General features: G+C 41.9%; 1 protein-coding gene across 1 annotated transcript in view; it reads right to left on the bottom strand.

Moving 5' to 3' along the window:
• Nucleotides 1–14645, bottom strand: part of mxra5a (matrix-remodelling associated 5a) — a 69038-nt gene that overhangs the window by 17428 nt on the left and 36965 nt on the right. Inside the window, 2 exon segments of the mRNA XM_051926671.1 lie at nucleotides 2176–2186; nucleotides 8587–8968. Of these exon segments, the coding sequence (XP_051782631.1) occupies nucleotides 2176–2186; nucleotides 8587–8968 (393 nt within the window).

Genomic DNA, 14645 nt, shown 5'->3' with positions numbered 1-14645 from the left:
GGGCTCCGCAGCTCCCTCAGCTCCCCCTGGCAGCATTCACGGAACCCAACAGGGCTGTAATTCCCATATAGCCCTGTGTGGAATCCAAGGTGCCGTTGTAATCCATGGAGGCTGCCAAGTAGCAGGTTGGAGAAGATAGGGCTCTTCAAAAGCCATCTCCCCCTGTCCTTCCTTTAAGGAAGCGTTCTGGTCGGGTAAAGATGCCGGCCATCCCTCACACTGTGTACTCATTTGTCAATTAATAATTTGTAACATTTGTATTGCCATCTACCTGTAAACATTCAATGGCTCTCTGTGCCTGCACTCATGAGGAGTGCTGTACAAAAATAAGTGAATTTGGTTGAACGGAATACTGTAGTACCTGGACGTTGTGTGCAATATTTTAAATATTTTCCCTGTGTCTGTGTTTATTGTGCTCCAGTTTTTCTCTCATATCAAAGACACACAGATTAGATTAACTCATTTGTGTGAGTCTGAGTGACTGGCTTGTGTCCATTGCTGTTTCTTGCCTTGCTTCCAATGTAACTCCTTACCCCACTAGCAGGTGTTGCCAACAGCTTGATTTTGATAACAAACATAAAGGAAACGTGCTTAACAGATCTTGCACTATGTTCTGTTATCTCCCATAAAGAAATATGTTAGCTTATCTGTGTCACTCACAAAAATAACACCATAGACATGTGGATTTGCCAATCTTTGGGAGGAAGCACCCAGAAGAAAACCCCAAACTATTATGGTTCAAACATGCAGACCACACAAGGACAATGACTGGGCATTGAATTCAACTACAGGATTCTATATCCAGTGCGACACACCACTATTACACCCTTGATTATATTTTATTTCATAAAAATTTAAATGGATGGAAATATGCACTCAGGGTGAATTAAAGTAGACGTTGCAAAGCATTCTGAAGGTTATGTTCTAATATAATAATAATTACGTACATTTACTGAACCCACTAGCCACAGCATATCCTGGCATCATTCGATTTTCAATGGGATGTTGGTTCATTGCAGGGCAGACTTACTTTCCAGTTTCTTAATTAACTTATGTAAATTGTGTGGTGTGTGTGAATGTTGTTGAGAGACAAAACACGTCGGAGGATTATTGTGAAAGAGCGATAAAGGACCAGGAGTTAGTCTGCCAAAAATGAAATATAGTCAGGTCAGAAAAGGACCATAACGAAAACAAAAAGTTAACCAAAAGTATGGGGCAACACAAAATCAAAACCACAGAAGACAAATCTACCAAAGGGTCTACTTGAATTTAAAACTAACTACAATATTGAAGAGCTTTGAAAAGAAATACAATTATCCCTTGCAATTCGTGGGACCTCTGTTAATTATGAAAAGCCATGAAAACGTTATATAGTCTTGGTTACTGTATATTTTTACTTTATTGCACTAAATAGGACATCATGTTTTGTCCTACCATGATGCTGATGTATGTGAAGATTTTGTAGAAGTCATGAGCATTCCCCAGACTAAGATATTTTTCGACTCAGACGAAATCACACAAACCAGCTGGCAGAGGGCAAGAACATCAATCCAGAGAAAACTGGATAACACCTTAGTTAAGGTACAGTAAAAATGCATCTTTTTACTCACTATTATATAACAAGACCTTAACAAACACATCTTTGGGTCTTCAGAACACATATAAAGCATCAGTAAAGTGTTCATTAATCTCTGCAATGTGACCTACTAACAAAACTTCACTTTGGAGTAGTCCGAGGTGGCTTAACTGAGACTCATTTCTCTCAAGATTACATATTTAGTATAAAATCTGTGAATTTTTCATATTAACAAGTCATTTTACTACAGTAGAATGTCAATATGCTACACTGCACAGAGATGAAGAACCCATCTACTGATGTGTTATACATGTTATGAAGACCAAAAGAAGCCTTTGTTAAGGTCTTGTTACATAAGAGCAAAGGAGTAATAGTTCCATTTTTGCAGTACTTAAACCTAAACTAAAACTAAGTGTCTCTGAAAACAGCAATCCGATGTGTGTAATTCTAATCCAGTTGTGCAGTGTACCATTGAAACAAAAAGACATCACTGAATGCATTTCTGTTGGCTTCCAATGACTCACTTTTAAAGCTAGCGCCCTCATCTTTCATTCAGCAGCCCTCATGTCAATTTTCAAAGTTGCCCTTTGACTCAGTACTCCTGGGGTTGCTGGGATTTCCAGTACTGTTTTTTTGTTTTTTGATTTGATATACTACACAGAGGGAAAACTGGCTTTTCGCATGACTGTTGGAGGTCCGAGTACAGGGTCAGCCGTTTCAGAGCACCCCTGCAGCAATTTTCAGATTAAGGGCCTTGCAGAAGAGCCCAACTGAGTAGCGTGGCAGTAATGGGATTTGAACCAGCAACCTTCCAGATATCAGTGTAGATTCTTAGCCGTAGACCTTAGACCCATCACTACGTAGTGCAGCTACGTAGCTTTTGTGGTTTTCCACAGTAGCTCACAAAACTCGCAAAATAATCTCCATTCAATCCACAAATAGGTGGATCCACGAATCATAAATCCGTGAATGGAAAGGATTGACTTGTATATCTAATTCATATGCTTGTTCGCGTCTCAGCACATTCCATTTCCATACATGAGAGTGTTGTCTGGGTGTGGTTTATTTAACAATATTCTAGTAAAAATACATGTGTTTGGGACTTGTGAGAGCGCAACTTCATGACTCGACATGTGCATTATGTGACATGAGTAATGTGAGAGTTTTTCAAGGACTTTTTGATATTTTTTGCTGTTGTTCATCGTTGGTCACCATAGGACTGTTTCAGAAACTTTGTTATCGCCATTCTGCATGAAAACATGAGGTTAAATGTTTTTCTCAGCCATTATTACAAACTACATGCAAATAGAAATATATAAAAATATTACTTTCTGGATGGAGTATTTCTTTAATGCAGTTAACCATTATTTCACACTTATTTTGATTTATAATTCATTTTTAACTTGTGGTTTTTGTCTATCATCTGAGTGGTAGCAGTGACAAAATTATGATAATCAAAAGAAAGTCAAAATAATTATCAAATTAACAAAAAAGATTACTAAAGCGGCGGCACGGTGGCGCAGTGGGTAGTGCTGCTGCCTCACAGTTGGGAGATCTGGGGACCTGGGTTCGATTCCCGGGTCCTCCCTGCGTGGAGTTTGCATGTTCTCCCCGTGTCTGCGTGGGTTTCCTCCGGGCGCTCCGGTTTCCTCCCACATTCCAAAGACATGCAGGTTAGGTGGATTGGTGATTCTAAGTTGGCCCTAGTGTGTGCTTGGTGTGTGAGTGTGTTTGTGTGTGTCCTGCGGTGGGTTGGCACCCTGCCCAGGATTGTTTCCTGCCTTGTGCCCTGTGTTGGCTGGGATTGGCTCCAGCAGACCCCCGTGACCCTGTGTTCGGATTCAGCGGGTTGGAAAATGGATGGATGGATGGATTACTAAAGCACTCGACCTTTAAATTTAATTTTCATTCATTTTTAGTATTCATGTTAGGACATTATTACGTTAATCTAATAATCAGTTAGTGGATTAGACAACATGTACAACAATTGTTTTATTGTTCTTGTTGACTTTAATACTATGGCAATAAAACCAAATGTTTACATAATCAAAATGTTCTGCATTTTTAATGACTTTGTATTGTTAACTTGCTGTTAGAAGAAGGGATACATAATTCAAAGTAAGGCTATAGAAAAGTAAAATAAAGAATTGCCTCATGTTCTCCTTCTATACTTTTGAAATAGTAAGAGACCTTTAAAAGTGTATTGAAGGGCATTCTATGGCAAAGTCTAATTTAACAGCTAAAACAAATTTTAGAAAGTTTTTTGGGACCCACAACAAAGTCATTGTTTAATTAGTCTCGCTGAAGTCAGATGAATAATATATACTGCTGGAGACAACCATGAGCGAACTTTGCTTAAAACTGGGTGGGAACAGTTAGATGCCCCACTGAGTGACACATTACTAAACCAATCCAATGCCTCATGAAGGCAGTGCTAAGATATGGGGCGGTGCTTTTGAACTGCAAAGATCAGAGGTGCTGTCATTAACCTGGTCCAACAGAGAGCACACTTCTGTTTACGATAAACTGTTTACAGTCGAAAAGTCTCCTAAAAAACCCTATTAGACATATAAATGTACACATTTTAAAAATAAATATAACCTGATGCAAACCTTCCTCTAGAATCTGATTATAAATTGGCATTCGATGGCATCAATGGACAAATGGTAAACGTGAATGATATGTTGTCACAGGTGCTGCATGTGCTCTCTGTTGTTCAGCATTATATCAATAGTGCAGGAGTCGATGTAAGCTTGAAAGAATTGGCAGGTATAGTCAAGAAAACACAAACTGCAAAATATGCTTTTGAATTAAGAGGTGTGTCACACTCCATTAAAAGGACTGCCGTTAAAAGAGCTGATAACAAAGAGCCACAGGAAATGCGGATTCCAGTACTCAAACACTCAAATCAACAAATCTGCCCACAACACCAGTCAAGACTGCACAACATCCACCTTCTGACTACACATCTCAATGAATAACTAAAGAAATATAACATTACTGTCTAATAGGAAATGTAAAACATCCCATGACAAAATAGCTGTAGCGTTTAAACACGTACAGTGATATCTTGGAATCCGAACATAATCCGTTCCAGAACCCCATTCGAGTTCCAAATCGTTTTGAGTTCCAAGACAAATTTTCCCCTTTAAAATAAGAGAAACTGGATTAATCCATTCCTGGGTCCCACAAACTCGAATTTTCAAAATGATTTTAACAGTAAATACACTGGATTTTAAGGAAAAATATTAACAAATAATAATAATATTTGAATAAAAATGTACATTAATAAAATGAAAAATATAAAAACCTGTATTTACTTTGCCTCTCCACACATAACAACATTATGGATCCCAGTCCTTTTCTTAAAGTTCTTGAACCACCCCATACTGGCTTTAAACTCCTCCTTTTGAGCACTAGTATCAGGCATGCCTTTCACTAAATCATCGTGGAGGACCTTGGCTTATTCACAAATTATCGTCTCAGAATTCACATCACCAGCCAGCTGTTTATCATTAATCCAAACTAAGAGGAGTTTTTCCATCTCTTCCATACTTTTTGATCTCCTAGAGGTCAGTGTCAGAACCCTTTTGGCGCTTCAGCTGCTTTGATAGCTTCTTTATTTTTCAAAATCGTACAAACAGTTGATTTAGGCATCCCGAACATAGTAGCAAGATCAGCCACACGTGTACCGCTTTCAAGCTTAGCGATAAGAACTTTCTTAACTTCAATTGTTGCTCTAACAGTTTTCCTGTTACTCTTATTTTCCTCACTCCATTTTTTAGGACCCATGGCAAATACACTAAGTTGTTATTATATAAAACAATAACACAAAACAGGCACAAAAGCATAAAATTAGCAGTGAAAATAGCAGCGAAAATCACACAAGATGCTTTCACTACAGCTTCCGACAACAAACTGAACGACAAAGTGTATGGGTGGCCTGATCACTGGGAAAACGTATGCACAAACACACGGATTCCAAAGTAGCGTTTGGATTTCGGGGCAAAATTTGCTTGAATTTTTCGTTCGGACTCCAAGTTGTTCGAGTTATGGGGTGTTCGGATTCTGGGGGCAATACTGTATATCCATCCATCCATCCATTTTCCAACCCATTGAATCCGAACACAGGGTCACGGGGGTCTGCTGGAGCCAATCCCAACCAACACAGGGCACAAGGCAGGAACCGATCCTGAGCAGGGTGCCAACCCACCGCAGGACACACACAAACACACCCACACACCAAGCACACACTAGGGCCAATTTAGAATCGCCAATCCACCTAACCTGCATGTCTTTGGACTGTGGGAGGAAACCGAAGCACCCGGAGGAAACCCATGCAGACACGGGGAGAACATGCAAACTCCACGCAGGGAGGACCCGGGAAGCGAACCCAGGTCCCCAGATCTCCAAACTGCGAGGCAGCAGCGCTACTCACTGCGCCACCGTGCCACCCATACTGTATATCCATAGACCACAATGCTTCTTTAAACTCTATTTACTGTTGTTATTTCCACCTTGGGATTAATAAAGTATCTATCTATCTATCTATCTATCTATCTATCTATCTATCTATCTATCTATCTATCTATCTATCTATCTATCTATCTATCTATCTATCTATCTATCTATCTATCTATCTATCTATGTCATAGAGTTATGCAATAAAATGACAGTAAGATATTGAGGCAGACAGAGGCACTTCCCTAACACGGTGCCAAGTAGCTCTGGTGATCCTTGTGTGTTTGTGTCTGTCTGTCTTCACTGTCATAGTGCTCATTATAATGTACAGATTAATCATTAAGCTTCCGTTACATTGTGCTACTGAGCTCCTGAATGGATAACAGCAATTTTATTTTCTCTCAGCTGTCATGTCTTTAGTTCTGGATCTTTTGCTGTCTCTCTGAAACCCCGGTGGTGGTTTAAAATGCATGGACTGGAGAAATTTGGCGCGGGTGTTTTAGGAAGAAGCCCTGTGAGTGCAGCCTTTGCAGTGCAGGATTTCACCATCATTCACACTTTTTAATGGGTTGTCTCCAACTGTGTATTCTTGTTTGATAAATATGTCTGGCCCCATGAGACTACTGTTCATTAGCAACAGGGAGAGCTACAAATAGCATTTGGTGTAAAAAGCTAAAAAGCAGTAAGAGGCCCTTTTCCAATGCCCAGTGACAATGCTTTTCCATTCAAAACAAATAATCTGCAGTTTTTTTTTTATTTTTAGAGTGATGCAGATTTAAAAATTCAAAATGGAAATCACAGTCATTAGGGAAGAGGGTCAAAGAAACATTTGTTGAAAAAAGCAAACCAGAAATTCTAATTCTGAATGCTGTGGTGGACCAGGCCCTTCGCTATATGTTCAGGGGGAGAAGCCATGGACTGTGCAATACCTCCCCCTGGACACTAGATGGCCTCCCCCCTGGGTTGGAATGGTCTCTTGGTTTCCTGCAGGGTTCCATAGGAATTGAAGTTGGGTACAGCCCTGTTGGGTCCTGCAGGTGCCACCAGAGGGTTCTGCAGTTGGGACTCGTGAGTCCTTATGGGAAGTGTATTCGTCACACCCGGAAGTGCAGTTGGAACTCGGCAGTCAACCACCTGGAACACTTCCGGGTGGACTATAAAAGGGCCCAGTAACCGCCACTCAATGGCCAAAGTTGGGAGGAGGAGGACGAAGCTTGGAGGAGGAGTGGTGGTGGTGCCAAAGGAGAATGTTTGTGCTTGTGTTTTGGGTGTTTTGTCTACTTGGGACTGTGATGTGCCTGTGGGGGTCACAGGGAAGACGTGCCCCACAGGTGAAAAAAATAAAAGGCTTTCTTGGTTTTATACGTGCCTCCGGTGTGAGTCTGTGTTTGGTCAGGCGCCTATATAGTGCATTTTTGTTACAACGCTTAAATGAAAACCTGTAATTCTTTAACCAAAAAATTTTAAATTCTTTTTGAGAGGGTCTTCTTTCAGGTAAAGTTTTGATATTCTGAATTTTACCTGCTGTGTTCTGCCACAAAATGAGAAATTTAACCCTAAACTCAATGTCAGCAAACAAAACATGAGATCCTAATCACTAAAAGCTTCACACGCGCACACATTGTTTTTAGAGCCTGTATCCTTAATTCCTCTAATACAAAACCCTGAAGCAGACCACCACAAAGCTATGGAAACGTGTTTTGCCAGCACCAGCACGTGGTGGCATATTCATTCATGGACAGCAATAAACCTCCTTTCACTGAGAGTCCACAATTTAATGGCTCTTAACCTGCATGTGGTGATAAATTACCTTTCTCTCGAGTAAAAGCTTCTTAGTGCTAGGTAAGGTCATGTTTGAATAAAAATGGAATAACAATTATGCTTTAAAAAGGAAACTCAAAAAGTGTTGGCAAGGGTTATCATATCTACTATATTAATTTGCCTGTTTAGTTCCATTCTTATAAAGAGTAATAGGAAGTTAGGGCTAACATGCAAACTCCATACAGACCATATGTAGACAGTTAATCAAAGGGGTTGATGGAGGGTGACATAATTTGTACAAAATGACATCTGAACAGAACAGGGATGCTGAAAGATGTTTAGAAGGTTCTACTCAATGTACCATTTCATGGGCTGAATAAAGCAGACAACGACTCAAATGAGTTCCAACCTTGACAGATGATATGCAAGAAAGAGTGGCTTTAGTGAGATAATAATGAACATTAACAGTGGACACAGGAAGAAATGTCTAAAGAATCACACTTCTGCTGGATTCATACTGGTGGTTGAACCAGAATATGGCAAAAATGTCTTGAATTTGAGCTGTGATTCTACTGATGGGTCAATCTGTAAGGCACCTGAGATCTCACTGTTATAAAGACTGGCTCTAAAATGGTGAAAATTTCTTCTCCAGTAACTATTCTGGTCCTTGTGCTGATTCAGCTAAACATCAGATAGGGTTGCCATTGCCTTAATGTTCCTCAGAATCAATGATTACTATACCTGTCATAAATTCATTATTAAGGATTTCTTTCTTTTACCTTCTTTGCTTTTATTCCAATCCAGAAAACCCTTCAGTCTGCAGTCACATATCCAAGGATTTCCATGAAGATACGCATTTTCCAATAAAGGCATCGTCTTAAACATGTCTCCTGGGAGTGTTCTTAGAGCATTTTCAGACAGGTACAGGTGCTTCACAGTTGATATTTTAAAATGTTGAAGGAAAGAAAAGGTGGCAAATGTGCTGGGGTGGAGCTGCTGAATTTGGTTGCCCTCTAGATGGACCAGTCGCAGAGAAGTCAAGCCATTAAAAGCATCCGGGTGAATAAACTCGATCTTGTTGTGATCAACATGCAGTCTCATCAGACTGGAGAGTCCCTGAAAAGTCTGTCCAGTTATAACTTTTAGTTTGTTATAACTCATTTTTAATACCTATTGGAAAAACAAAAGAACAGCATTTATTTTTTTGTATGAGACCTATTCATGGTGTTTCTATAGGAAATAATTGCAAATCATTTTTTTAGTTATAAAATGTAAAGATTCCAAAATTGCATTACCTCACTATATTATAAAGCTGTAATCTCTGTACGGGACTAATGACCAATGACTGAGAGGGAGAGACGAATCTTCAGTTCAGAAGCACAGCATTATGGGAAGGCCTTTCCTTTTTATGATGAACACTGATTTTTCCACAAGTACCCCATTTATATTGTTTCATCAAAAAATCCAAGCATTTTACACATTTTGAGCACACAACTGGATAACTGACATTGGGATTATGCAACACAAGATGTAAGAAGTGGGATTTTCTTTCTGTTTTTCATGGACATTTTTCACCTTGAGTTCTATTATATTAGCTTTCATTTCTCCATTCAGCATGAAAACATAAGATTAAAATTGTTTTGGTCATAACTACAAACTACATGGAATAAGTAACTTATTGAAAAATATTATTTTTAGGTGGGGTATTCCTTTAAGAATCCATGAGCAAAGTGAGGCCTTTCTAGAAATACTGTATAATTCTACATATCCATTTCAGGCAAACTGGTAAAAGTAACCTTTTTTTCTGATCAAGCATAATGAACAACACTAACAATAAGTTGTACAAGTTTATTAAGTCTAATGAGGATGGACTTTCAGGGGAGATTTTCTCTGGTGTATTATTATATGTGAATTGTAAATTGTGGCGGACAGTTGATGCTCTTACCCTGCCAGGATGTTTGTTTAATGGAAGGAAAGGGAGAGAATGCATGCTCAGGCCATTCTCTCCCCCAGATCTCCAGGTGACAGCCCCCCTGGGTTGCAGCAGTGCCTCAGATTTCCATGGGGCACCATGAGAGATGGAGTCCTGCTAACCTGCCCTGCTGGGCTCTGTGGATGCTGTCAGGGATGCAGCCAGGTTTCTGAATTCTGACATTGTTGGGCTTCCGTCTCACAGGCCACTTGAAGTACAGAACCTCAGTTTTACATCTCATCTGAAGGATGGTGCCATATTTACAGCACAGTGTTCCTGTCACTGCACTGGGGCATTGGGATCCACATTCAGACTACGGGGTAAGTGCCCCCTGCTGGTCTCACCAACACCTCTTTCAGAAGCAACCCAAGCTTTTTGTAGGTGTTATACAATCCAAATACTGTCCAGGCCCAAATGTGCTTAGCTTCAGGTAGATGACCTGTTCTGAAGTGCATATGGTATCTATCTATCTATCTATCTATCTATCTATCTATCTATCTATCTATCTATCTATCTATCTATCTATCTATCTATCTATCTATCTATCTATCTATCTATCTATCTATCTATCTATCTATCTATCTATCTATCTATCTATCTATCTATGATATAGTGCCTTTAATAAATATCTATCTATCTATCTATCTATCTATCTATCTATCTATCTATCTATCTATCTATCTATCTATCTATCTATCTATCTATCTATCTATCTATCTATCTATCTATCTATCTGTTACATGATTGTGCATGTTTATTCAATAATGATATACTGTATATTTATTGCACTGGTGGAGCACATCAGTTTTACATTTCTCAGTTATAACGTGATTGCAAATAAGCTTAAAGAGATATTGTGCCTTTACTAACACTGCTGCTTCAGTTTTAATTTGCCAAAGTATATTTTCTGTAGAACTGTAACAAATTGTTTTAAAAGTTACATACAGTATGGTTCTTTTGTCATTACTTTTGAGCTGCTGACTTTTACTTGGGGCCTCTAATGATTTTACCTGCTGTACTAAAATCGAACGTGCTGCTACAATGCATGCCCTACTTTATTCCATGGTTTCTTTCCTTTTTATTAAATAAAGAAAATGCCTCCCTTATGGTTGTTGCTGGAGTCCAATTGGGTATCCTCAGGTTCTGTTCCCACCCTCAGATTCTCTGGTATTAATCTTAAGACTTCTAAGGTGGATTTTGTAGTCATTTATGCTATAGAAATGTGACGTAAGGTGGGAAGATGTCTTGGTCTTTGTCCAACCTGGCACACACACTCTCCTATTTTTCACAACCCAGCCCTACGCATTGGAGGTGGTCCCATTGAGTTCCATTCCACGTCTAGTAAAGGCATTCACATATTGGGTGTGTATTTGATGGGTCAGACCTATGAACATTCCAATTTCTAAAAATTCTTTTCCATTTTTTTGTTTTTTCTGTCCACCCTGGCCATCGGACCTTACTCCTTTTTATGTTAACTAAGGTTGTCTTATTTTAATTTCTTATTTGTCTTTTATTCTTCTTTTCTTCATTATGTAAAGCACTTTGAGCTACTTTTTGTATGAAAATGTGCTATATAAATAAATGTTGTTGTTGTTGTTGTTATTCACTCATTTTCTATTTTCTCCTACTTAGAAGTCAGATCTGTCTATAAAGATTGTGGGGTTCCAGTCCCTTCTGCCCTTGCTTCCCATCCTTTGTATAATTCCTCACTTACTCTGTCCTCAGGTTGAAAACCAGTGTCTATCATTATATGCAATGCTTTCTAAGGCTTCATATCATCCACTATCAATCAAGTCAGTGTGACTCAGATATTTTTCTCCCACTCTTTCAAATTCATTGAATTTAGTTCTAAAAATGAAAACGGAAAAAGAAATCCTAATTGTCAACAAACTCAATTTAAATCTGCTCACCGATCATATGTTACACTCCATAAACAATATGCTTGGGGGACCGCCATCTAACCCTTATTGTCACTTTTGCTCCCGGAAATACCCCAGGTACATTTATACATATGTTTTGGGACTGTTCTTCTGTGTTTATTTTTTGGTCTGAGATGCCTGATTTTCTTATTTCCTTTCTTTCTATTAGTTCCCCCTTCCTTCCCCAAATTTTCCTGCTTCTAAACTTGTGCTCACTTAATTCTTCTGTTATCCAGCAGAGGCTATTTGCAATACGGCCAATCACTGCTGAAATTGCCATTGCCTCTTATAGGAACGCTCCTGATTCTTTTTTTCTTTCTGTCTTGAAGTGTTCCTTTCTTAATTTCATTCTTTTGAAGTTATTAGTGTTGAGGATCAATGGAGCATGTGGCTCTTATATTGATAAATGGATAGATACAGTACAGGTGACCTGAGCATGGATGCCCCCGGTCAACTCTAATCGTTAGCTCAACTTCACAATGTGGTTGACGCTCTGCTCTTCCCTCACTTGCTGGTCCACATGAACTCCTTTATTCTTTTTTTGTCACTGTCAGTTTTAATGTTGTAGGGTTGTGTTGATTTGTGCTTTAGCATGGTAGGGGTGGGAGCGGGAGCCAAGCATTGGGTTTTACCTTAGTGTAATTCCTGTTAGAATGGCTTATATTCCCCTTCATGGCTTTAAATTTCCTCTTATGTTGGCATTGTAATTCAATAGAATTTGATGACAAAAAAAATTTACATTGTCACAGACATGCACATGGGAGGCAGCTAAAGGGCCAGAAGAAGGTAATTCCTGGTCAGACCAGGAGGTGGCAGAGTGCACTAATCCTTTCTGTTATCTCATCCATCCATCCATCCTCTTCCGCTTATCCGAGGTCGGGTCGCGGGGGCAGCAGCTTGAGCAGAGATGCCCAGACTTCCCTCTCCCCGGCCACTTCTTCTAGCTCTTCCGGGAGAATCCCGAGGCGTTCCCAGGCCAGCCGGAAGACATAGTCCCTCCAGCGTGTCCTGGGTCTTCCCCGGGGCCTCCTCCCGGTTGGACGTGCCCGGAACACCTCACCAGGGAGGCGTCCAGGAGGCATCCTGATCAGATGCCCGAGCCACCTCATCTGACTCCTCTCAATGCGGAGGAGCAGCGGCTCTACTCTGAGCCCCTCCCGGATGACTGAGCTTCTCACCCTATCTTTAAGGGAAAGCCCAGACACCCTGCGGAGGAAACTCATTTCGGCCGCTTGTATTCGCGATCTCGTTCTTTCGGTCACTACCCATAGCTCATGACCATAGGTGAGAGTAGGAACATAGATCGACCGGTAAATTGAGAGCTTTGCCTTATGGCTCAGCTCCTTTTTCACCACGACAGACCGATGCAGAGCCCGCATCACTGCGGACGCCGCACCGATCCGCCTGTCGATCTCACGCTCCATTCTTCCCTCACTCATGAACAAGACCCCGAGATACTTGAACTCCTCCACTTGGGGCAGGATCTCGCTACCAACCCTGAGAGGGCACTCCACCCTTTTCCGGCTGAGGACCATGGTCTCGGATTTGGAAGTGCTGATTCCCATCCCAGCCGCTTCACACTCGGCTGCGAACCGATCCAGAGAGAGCTGAAGATCACGGCCTGATGAAGCAAACAGGACAACATCATCTGCAAAAAGCAGTGACCCAATCCTGAGTCCACCAAACCGGACTCCCTCAACACCCTGGTAGCGCCTAGAAATTCTGTCCATAAAAGTTATGAACAGAATCGGTGACAATGGGCAGCCCTGGCGGAGTCCAACTCTCACTGGAAACGGGTTCGACTTACTGCCGGCAATGCGGACCAAGCTCTGACACCGGTTGTACAGGGACCGAACAGCCCTTATCAGGGGATCCGGTACTCCATAATCCCGGAGCACCCCCCCACAGGATTCCCCGAGGGACACGGTCGAACACCTTTTCCAAGTCCACAAAACACATGTAGACTGGTTGGGCAAACTCCCATGCACCCTCCAGGACCCTGCTAAGGGTGTAGAGATGGTCCACTGTTCCGCGACCAGGACGAAAACCACACTGTTCCTCCTGAATCCGAGGTTCGACTATCCGACGGACCCTCCTCTCCAGAACCCCCGAATAGACTTTTCCAGGGAGGCTGAGGAGTGTGATCCCTCTGTAGTTGGAACATACCCTCCGGTCCCCCTTCTTAAAGAGGGGGACCACCACCCCGGTCTGCCAATCCAGAGGCACTGTCCCTGATGTCCATGCGATGTTGTAGAGACGTGTCAACCAAGACAGCCCTACAACATCCAGAGCCTTTAGGAACTCTGAGCATATCTCATCCACCCCTGGGGCCCTGCCACCAAGGAGTTTTTTGACCACCTCGGTGACCTCAGTCCCAGAGATGGGGGAGCCCACCTCCGAGTCCCCAGGGTCTGCTTCCTCATTGGAAGGCATGTTATTGGGATTGAGGAGGTCTTCGAAGTACTCCTCCCACCGACCCACAACGTCCCGAGTCGAGGTCAGCAGCACACCATCCCCACCATATACAGTGTTGACACTGCACTGCTTCCCCCTCCTGAGATGCCAGACGGTGGACCAGAATCTTTTCGAAGCCATCCGAAAGTCGTTCTCCATGGCCTCCCCAAACTCCTCCCATGCCCGAGTTTTTGCCTCAGCAACCACCGAAGCTGCATTCCGCTTGGCCTGCCGGTACCTATTAGTTGCATCCAGAGTCCCAGGGCAAAAGGGACCGGTAGGACTCCTTCTTCAGCTTGACGGCATCCCTCACCGCCGGTGTCCACCAACGGGTTCGGGGATTGCCGCCACGACAGGCACCGACCACCTTACGGCCACAGCTCCGGTCAGCCGCCTCAACAATAGAGGCACGGAACATGGCCCATTCGGGACATGGTCAAAGTTCTGCCGGAGGTGGGAGTTGAAGCTACTTCTGACAGGGGGCTCTGCCAGACGTTCCCAG

The sequence above is a fragment of the Erpetoichthys calabaricus genome, chromosome 4 (assembly GCF_900747795.2).
Source record: "Erpetoichthys calabaricus chromosome 4, fErpCal1.3, whole genome shotgun sequence".
NCBI classification, from domain to species: domain Eukaryota; kingdom Metazoa; phylum Chordata; class Cladistia; order Polypteriformes; family Polypteridae; genus Erpetoichthys; species Erpetoichthys calabaricus.
Note: the sequence above shows the minus strand (reverse complement) of the source record. Positions and strands in the feature narration are given on the sequence as shown.